We start from the raw sequence: 9,320 nt of genomic DNA, 5'->3' as shown, positions 1-9,320 counted from the left end.
ATCCAATGTACTGAAAATTACATTTTGATATTTTTCTGGGAATAGATAATTTAGTATTAAATTGCATGAAATATTTTAATTTATTAAATTTAATTAAGTGCAATTAATAATAGGTCTATTAAATCAAATTTAATATAAAAATATAGGGTCATTTTAGTGAGGTTGAAGAGCCAGTTGATAATATGTGGAATAATTCAAACTCTCCCATTCTTTCCATTTGGCCTCCTGCCCTCTATTTATACAATGGAATTTGCCATTTTTTTGAATGTGTTAGATTTCCTTTTTATTATTGCGCAATGATTGCAATCATCCTCTATATAATCCTGACCTGGCTCCGTGCAAGACCAATAGCCCTGTGGAAGAGAGAGGCTGCTAAGACACCATGGTAAGTGACAGGTTCATGCTGGAAAGGGAAGAGAAGGAAAACTGCTTGTTTTTTGGGAAGTGGGCATTTGTGTTTCTGCTGAAAGCTGGCAGAGCTCCCTGGGGCTGCTTGGTGATTTTCCTTCTGGGCTCCCTGAAGAGAGGCAGCATGATATAGTGGATGGGCAGCTGATCTGGGAGTCAGGAAGTCCAGGGTTCTGGTCGTGCCTCTCATATATATCATGTCAATCTTCTGCTTAACTGCCTCAGGCTAAAAGCAGTCAAGTAGTTCATCTGCCTTGGTAGAGACAATTATTCCCCCCATCAGCCCTCTTCCATCCATTTAATCTTAGATATGTTATTGTTTTTTAAAAAGCAATTGTAAACTTTCCATTGGCTCAGTTACTACCAGGGTGGGTCATACCTAAAGTCCCTGCCATAATCCCAGTCTCCCAGACCTCCAACCCAGCAAGAATCTACCCACTCCCCCATTATGCCTGCACCCATTGTCAGGCAGTTCTTACTCTGTGTCAGTATCACCTTCCCTGTCCATTTCCCTCCTTTCTCAAACCTCTTTTCTCTCCAGAGAAATTTGTTCCAAGTACAAGAATTCATAGTGTTGATCTGACTTAAATTGTGACATATGAATGGAATGATACAGTAAGAGCCTTTATGAAGTGACAAATACAAGGGAAGCAGGAAAATCTGGAGAAATCTGAATGATCTGAAGCAGAGAATCGAAGGCAGGAAAATAATATAGATAAGTAGTAGAGAAATGACAGAAAAGAAGTAAATCTTTAATAGTCTTCTAAACAAAGATGAAATGCGATCATCAATGTTGTTTCCAAAGCATAGAAGACAAATGTATGAGCAATTATTACTTTTAAAAGAGCCTCAACTTTCTGTCTCAGATTTGATACTTAGTATCAGTTCCAAGTGAGCAGAGCTTTAGGCAATTGGGGTTAAGTGAGTTGCCTCACGTGCCTCAGCTAGGAAGTGTCTGTGGTCAAATTTGAACTCAGGACCTCCCTTCTCCAGGTCTGGCTGACTCTCTACTGAGTCAAACAGCAAACCCCAAATGTGTTTCCCCCCCCCCCCTGAGTAATAGAAACCTTATTGTGATAATATTCAATAGGCAAAATCAGTTAATAATAGGGAGCCTTTATATGATATCTACTATGTGCCAGGCATAATTATTATCTCATTTGATCTTTATAATCCCCACTGGGCAGTGGATAATATTAGTATCTCCCTTTTCCAGTGTAGGAAAATGAAGCCTAGACAATGATGCCCTGGCCAGGGCTACACAGCATTCTTTTTCTCTTGTCAGAAAAGTGAGTGGCTCTGGAGACAATAGGTAGAGGGGCATTGGATATTTGGAGGCAGATGCCATTAACTGATGGATATGAACAAGTCAAGTCTTGTCTGGGTCTTGTCAAGGCTTCAGTTTCTTGATCTGTAATATGAGAATGCTAGAGTCACTCGCCTAGAAGTTCCTCTCTAGCTCTACATTGATTGGGCTGGGACCAGTGAGACAAGGGTTGAACTGGATTGACTGACACTGCTGTGCTATTTTTGTCTTACTACCATTATTGTAGTTAACAGCTCAGAGGACTTTTTGAATATTTGATCCTCACAACAACCCTGGGAAGCTATCATTGTGCTCATTTGACATGACATGACATTTGACAGATGATGAAAGTGCAATAGAGTTGCTAAGTGACTTGTCAGGGAACACACAACTAATTGTCTGACACTACATTTGATGACTTCACCTCCAGTGTCCTAATGACTGAGCTTCCTTGTAGTTTAAAAAATAAGGAGGCTTTTCAGCCAAAAACAAGAAAAGAAAATACAAAACCAGCCCCCATGTTTATTTCTTTGTTTGTTTTTTTGTAGAAAAGTAAATGATATATTTTTTTTTACTTAAAGAAACATTGACCAATAGAAATTGCTCATTTATTCAGAATCTTACAAAGGAATATGGGAGGACCTGGAATAAGTTTGATTAATTCATTGATTTTAAAAATTTTATGTAAAATTTTTTTCCACTTCATTTATTTATTTTCAAATATTTTTCTGCATTTACGTAATTCATTTTCATTCCTTCCTCTCTTTCCTCCTTCTTCCCAGAGCCACCAACGAATGCGATTGGGTTGTACAAATGTTGTCACATGGTACTAATTTTCTTATTATTCATTTTTGCTCTAGAGCATTTTTTTAAGGCCTAAACCCTGTCACATTCATATTTATGCATGTGATAATTGATTACATATGTTTAGCCTTTGCATTTCTACTGCCATAGTTCTTTTTCTCATTGTGGGTTGCATTCTTTCACATAAGTTCTTCAGGAGTGTCCTGACTTGTTGCATTGCTACCAGTACAATTGCTACTAGTACAAAGTCTATTACATTGGATTTTTCCACAATGTTTTACTTTCTGTGTACAATGTTCTCCTGGTTCTGTTCCTTTTGCTTTGCATCAGTTCATTAAGGTTCTCCCAGTTCACACTGAAAGCCTCCAGATCATCTATCCTTATAGCATAAGAATATTCTATCACCATCATATAACACAATTTGTTCAGCCATTCTCCAATGCAGGAACACCCCCTTATTTTCCAATTTTTGGCACTACAAAAAGTACAGTTATGAATATTTTTGTACATGTACTTTTTCAGTCTTCTTTGTTTGGGTTACTAGCCCTGCAGTGTTATTACTGGATCAAAAGGCAGGAAGTCTTTGAAATCCCTTTGGGAATAATTCCAAATTGCCTTCCAGAATGGCTGCATTAATTCACAACTCCACCAGCAATGTATAATTGCCCGTATTATGCCATATCCCCTCCAACATTTACTATTTTCCTTTACTCTCATATTGGTGAATATTCTTTTCGTGCATTTATACCTCAGAGTTATTTTGATTTGCCTTTCTCGATGAGATATTTAGAAAACTTTTCCATGTGCTCACTGATATTTTCTTTTATGTGTTTGAAAACTGCCCATTCATGTCTTTGACCATTTTTTAATTGGGCAATGCCTTGATTTTTCTTTCATTTGTCTTACCTCTTTATAAATTTGAGAAATGATACTTTTTGGAGTGATTTTTGTTATAAAAAATTTTCCCACTATATTGCTTCATTTATAATTTTGTTTGCATTGGTTTTGTTTGTACAAAAACTTTTAAAATTAATATTACCAGAATTATTCATTTTACATTTTGTAGTGTTCTCTGTCATCTGCTTGCTCTTAAATTCCTCCTTTTTGGATATATTAGAGATGTATACTGTTCTATGTTCACCTAATTTATTTATGGTTTCCCTTTTCATATTTAAGTCATTTACCCACTCTGAGTTAATCTTTGTATAGGGTATAAGATGTTGATGTAAGCCTATTTTTTCCCCATACTTATTTCCAGGTCTCCCAGCAGTTTTCTTTCAAGTATTGGGTTCTTTTCCGAAAGGATGGGATCTTTGGGTTCATCTAACACTATCTTGCTACTGTCATTTACCTCAAGTATTTCACTGATTCACAATTCTATCTCTAAGCCAGTACCATATAGTTTTGATGATCTCTGCTTTATAGCACACTTTGAGATCTGGTAAAGCTAGGTCTCCCTCCTTCACATTTATTTTATAAGTTCACTTGATATTCTTGATCATTTCTTCTTCCAGATGAACTTTGCAATAATTTTTTCTAATTTTTATAAAAAATTGTTTTGGTAGTATGATATGTATAGCACTGAATAAGTAAATTAATTTAGGTAGTATAGTAATTTTTATTATATGGGCTTGTACTACACAAGAGCAATTGATATTTTCCCAATTGATTTGTGTGATGAGGATTTTGTTGTTATGTTTTTATAATTCCTGATTTTGTCTTGGCAGGTAGATTCCCACATATTGTATCTTGTCTAGAACAACTTAAAATGGAGTTTCTCTTTCTAACTCTTGCTATTGGGTTTTGTTGGAAACATAAAGGAATGCTGATGATTTTTTTGGGTTTAATTTGTAAGCTGCAACTTTGCTAGAGTTATTGTCATGTGTGACAGTTTTATTTCCTCATTGCCTACTTTGATCCTTTCAATTTTTTTTCTTCTCTAATTACTACTGCTGGCATTTTTTATTACAATATTAAGTAATAGTGGTGATACTGGGCATCCCTGCTTCAGTTCTGATATCATTGGGAAGGAATCTACCATATTTCCATTGCAGATAATACACTAACAGCAATATCTTAAAGTCCTCTTCAGGCAAATGAGGAAAGTAGATCTCATGCTTTTCAATCATGGAGCTCACTGACATACTCCTTGTGGTTCTAGAGCATGGGGTGGAGGTGAGAGCAAGAGACCACATCACATTGGGCTTTGGAAGACAGGATTGCACAGCATGGGAGAGATCACCATGGCCCTTCTCTCCTCAGTCTAGCTGACCTATCCCTTGAGATTTGTGCCCACCTCACAGAGGTATACTGGGTAGGGGAAGAGCTGGTTCTAGAGGCTCTAGTGTGGCATCACCAGTTCCCTTTTAAAGATAAATGCCCAGATCAGGGGAAACCTGCTGGTCCTGGAGTTTCTCATACTCACTACTCATTCCATGTGTAGCTGAGACTGAGTCAAAAGAGAAGGGTTGATCCCTGGAAGGAGGGTCTGTATATTGGGTGGTAAATGTTGAAAAAAATATAAGATGGCCATAAATTTAAAAAATCTCCAATAACTCAATTATTCTTCAAAATGACTAGCCTTAAATCTTTCTCTCTTTTTTAAAAAATAGAATACTATACCAGGTATTCTTCTCATCTGGACTATCTTTGGGACATTATATGAGGAGGTCAATACGGAGTTTCAATCATATGGTAAATCTTTGAACACTATTTCCTATTGGTATGGATAGGAGGATTTGTTTACTATGAAAAAAAGGGACTGGGAAAAGTTTGAGATCAAAGGGATGGAAATAGTAGCCAAAAGAGTGGGAAAAGTGTATTAAATCTATAGATGTGCCTGAGATGAAGTAAAGAGGCATGTCTTGAAACACACATAAAAGGTCTTTCCTGCCCACTTTCCTTCTATCCTAAAATGTCAATATATGACCTCTATGTATGATATGTTTCTAAAAGGAAGGATTGTATAATATTTAGAGTGTTGGGATTTGGATCAGGAAGACCAGAGTTTAAATCCCACATCTGGTCTGTGGCTACCTTTGGGCTACTGGGTCAATCAAGTGACCTCTCTGTGTCTCAGGCCCTTAAATAGTCACTCAATTCAGCAAGTATCTGTTAAACATCTCCTGGATCCAAAATGTTGCATCTTCAAAGACAAAATTCATCACGGGAAGAAAATTAAGATGGAAAGAAAAAAGAAACCCTAAGAAAAATACTCTCTTTCATAGAGTTTATGTCCCACTTTTGATCTGCTATCACATATCTTCCAAAGAAGAGTATTGAACATTTCTACTTGTTACTACTATGAAGGCTTATTAACTGATTTTAGTTGTCTTGTGGATTTGATGGACTGTGAAGTGTTGGAGGATGTTGCCAAGGGAAACTGTAGAACTTCCTTTGGAAGTCTTTAATAATAACCCAGATTTGAGCAAGTAGATGTCTCAGAGGACAGAGTGCTAGGCCTAGAGATGGGAGATCTTGGGTTTTAATTTGTCCTCAGACCTTCCTAGGTGTGTGACCCTAGACAAGTCCCTTTAACCCCATCATCTAGGACTTAACTGCTCTTCTGTCTTGGACGGGATATATACATATATATATATATATATATATATATATATATATATATATATATATATTATTGATTCTAAAATGGAAGGTAGGAGTTTTTAAAAAATGCCCCATATTTTCCAATGTTTCCATTACTTTGATGTGTCATTCAAGATAACCTTAAGAACTTGTCAAAATTTTTTCTAAAGATATTATTTGCAGTTTAACAGAAGATTTGCCATATGTTCTGTCTTAGGTTGCAAAGATCACAATGGTAAAATTCATGGATTGTTCTTCTCCTGGATTAATGAGGACTGTGAAGTATGTCATTGTTTCGTAGCAGGAATGAAATGCGCTCGCCTGTGAGTTCAAAATGAATCCTAAATAGATAGATATGAAATCATAGCATCCCTGAGTTGGAAGGGCCTTCTGAGTCCATGGAGGAAAATTGGTCTGGGAACTAGAAGCCCTTCCCTAATAGGTGGCCATTGGGCCTTTGTTGAAGGTCTTCAGTGAGGGCAGCTCCTCCTCTTTCTGGAGAGCTTTCAGGGTTCAGAAGCTTTCTTCACTTTGCATTTCAAAAGAGACTCTTCTAAACCTTCATCCAGAGGTCTCAGTTCTGCTCCTTGAGGCCAAGCAAGCTGAGCAAGTCTCTTCTCTCTTCCCTGACCCAAACTTTTCCTTTCTTGGGGCTGGGATTCTTGCATTGACCCTTTTGGCATGTTTTAGTTGTTGTCATTTTTGTTCTGTAAATATGCAATGGAATAGGACATTCTGGATGTGATTGCATCAGGGCAGGGTACAGCAAGACTTTAACCTCCCCAAAGGAAATACTGAATAGAGCATTGGGATGGGTGTTGTGAAGGCCCAAGTTGAAAACTTTGCTCTGACACATACATTTTATCTGTGTGATAGTGGGATAATCCTTTGATGTCTGTCAGTCTCTGTTTCCTCCTCTTAAAAAAGAGTTTAGAGTTGATTATTTCTACACTCCTTTCCTTTGCGAATTTAGTGTCTATAATACTTTTCCATATTAATTGCAATTGATGATTAACTGGGTGACCCAGGCCAAATCCCTTGACTGTTCTCAGTTTCATATTCCTTATTTGTCAAAAAATTCGAGAAGGAAAAGAATGAAGAATAGGGGGAAGAGGAGGCAAAGGAAGAGGGGAAACTAAGAAGGGGGAAGAGAGGGAGGAGGTAAAGGAGAAGGAGGAGAAAGGTTTAGCCTTGATGACTTCTAAGGTCAGTAAATATGTGAAATCCAAGATCTGTAATTCTTTTTCTATTTAAATCTCAAAAATTGATCATTTGTTTGACCTGACCAAGTCACTTGACCATTGAGTCTCAGATTAGTGTCATACGTAAAACAAAGAAGGGATTTTGGATTTAGCTTCTTTCTTATTTGTAATCTCAGTTGTATTCATCTTCTCTATTGATGAGGAACTTATTAGCCAAGAGATTCAGGACGTATTTGTTGTTTAACTCTCAGCTAGTGGGAGGATTAGGATGACAACAGATGTGTTTTGGGAGAGAGGGTGGTTCATGATCAGAGGCTGTCTGGAATAAGTGTAAGAATCTTAATAAATTGTCCTTCAGTTCCTATGAGTCCACCCTAATCTTTGCCCATTTTTTTTCTGCCAACAGTATTGCAAGGCCTATCGGTTATGACAAAGATAAATGTGAGGAAATTTTCGACAAAGAATCATGTCGTTACGAAGCTGTAGAGAAAGATAATCCCTCTCAAAGCTGTGACGTCTCAAAATATGCTTTTTAGTCCTTCTACCTCCTTCTGTTTTTGCTGCCAAAGTCATCACCTCCCAATGGAAATTGTCCTCCCTTCAAGCAATGACTCTCTACTCAGAAGTCAGAACAACAGAAGACTGTGAGCTATGTGGGCAGGACCTTGGATTTCCATTCTCCTGAAGGTTTTGTCAAGTCTCAGGCACCCTGATTCACACCACAAAGTGTCACCTCTCTGCCTCTTAAAATCCTTTAGACACCTAAGTTGTACAAATCCCACCTGTAACCTCTTGTCTAATGAATATCACAAGAAAATATACGTTTCTCTAGCATGAAATGGAATTCTGTTCTTTTCCTTTATAGCAATCGACATCTAAAATCATTATGGTTGTGGGAGATTTCATTATGGTCTTTCTCTGAGGTAGTCCCTAGGAAGTACTCTTTGGGGCTCAAAGGTTGAATGCCTATTTTTTTTTTTTGCATCTACTCACCTCTCAGATCCCTATTTGAGAATCTTGGCACCACCAACCTGGTAGAATCAGGATTTGAAAGAATGTAGGAGAAAATAGAAAGATAGTTACCATGTTCAAGGTGGTATATTTACCAATGATGATGACTTTCAGTTGGGTAATGACACAAAAGATATCAAGTATGTGTAGGAATAATCGGGTCCTTAAGTAGCACAGATTGAAAGGTCCCCTACATTATAGAGACCCCAAGTAAAGGATCAAATACATTGAAGATACCTGAATGAACTAGAAATGGCCTAGGTCTGTACCTAGGATATGTTTCATCTAAGCAAGACATGTTAAGAGATGTCCTCTTAGGTATCTTTTCCTGTATCTTATCGCTATCCCTGAATACTGCAATCCCAGAGCAGATTGTACCCACTAGATGAATATCTTGACAGGATGCATTGTTCTTCTCAAGACTCTCTGTGTTTGGATATATGTTCCTATGAAAATATTACATGTAATCAAGTGGATGGATATGTTTACCTAGGAACACAACTGCCTACAAATATCATTACTCCCCTCAATAAAGTTGCCTTTGATTTCCAGTGCATCACTGGTCCTCCTGGTTCTTCATTCACCTCATCACCTCCAGAATATCCCACATTGCTGGTAGAGGCAGGACAGTGACTAGGCTGTTCTTCCAGTCACTATCATAGGAGGACAGAGGGAGGTATCTCATTCATATAGTGAGAATGAGAGACAACAGATGGGCAGTCTTAACATTTCACTGGTATCCTTAAAATAATAAGTGAAATAGTGTATTTATTTCCCCTTCTACTTTTAGCAAAATGTAGCTTGGGTGAGTCTCTAAGACTTCTAGGAAAAGATTATGATACTGTATAAAAAGTGATTGCTTTGTATTTGAGGAAACCCAATTTGTGGTTATCAATCCTGTACTTACTGGTCCCCAATGGGGGAAGATATTTCCTCTCTAGGCACCATCTTCTATTAGAAAGCTCAAATTGTTAGTTTGAGAATTAAACTGAAGAGACTGGTCC

At 37.5% G+C, this 9,320-nt stretch overlaps 1 protein-coding gene across 2 annotated transcripts; it reads left to right on the top strand.

Annotated features, from left to right (window-relative positions):
- The first annotated feature begins 329 nt into the window (after nt 1–329).
- Nucleotides 330–8,865, top strand: LOC103105653 (beta-microseminoprotein-like). Of its 2 annotated transcripts, none has more exons than XM_007478052.3 (4): nt 330–385; nt 5,131–5,212; nt 6,321–6,426; nt 7,712–8,865. In XM_007478052.3, exons 1-4 carry the CDS (start codon nt 383–385, stop codon nt 7,839–7,841), a joined length of 321 nt encoding a protein of 106 aa, XP_007478114.2. In that variant the 5' UTR covers nt 330–382; the 3' UTR covers nt 7,842–8,865. The 2 variants fall into 2 exon arrangements, 1 of the variants encoding a protein (XP_007478114.2); XR_459903.3 differs by lacking the exon at nt 330–385 and adding an exon at nt 1,078–1,227.
- The last annotated feature ends 455 nt before the right edge of the window (nt 8,866–9,320 follow it).

This window comes from Monodelphis domestica, chromosome 1 (assembly GCF_027887165.1).
Source record: "Monodelphis domestica isolate mMonDom1 chromosome 1, mMonDom1.pri, whole genome shotgun sequence".
Lineage (NCBI taxonomy): Eukaryota > Metazoa > Chordata > Mammalia > Didelphimorphia > Didelphidae > Monodelphis > Monodelphis domestica.
Note: the sequence above shows the minus strand (reverse complement) of the source record. Positions and strands in the feature narration are given on the sequence as shown.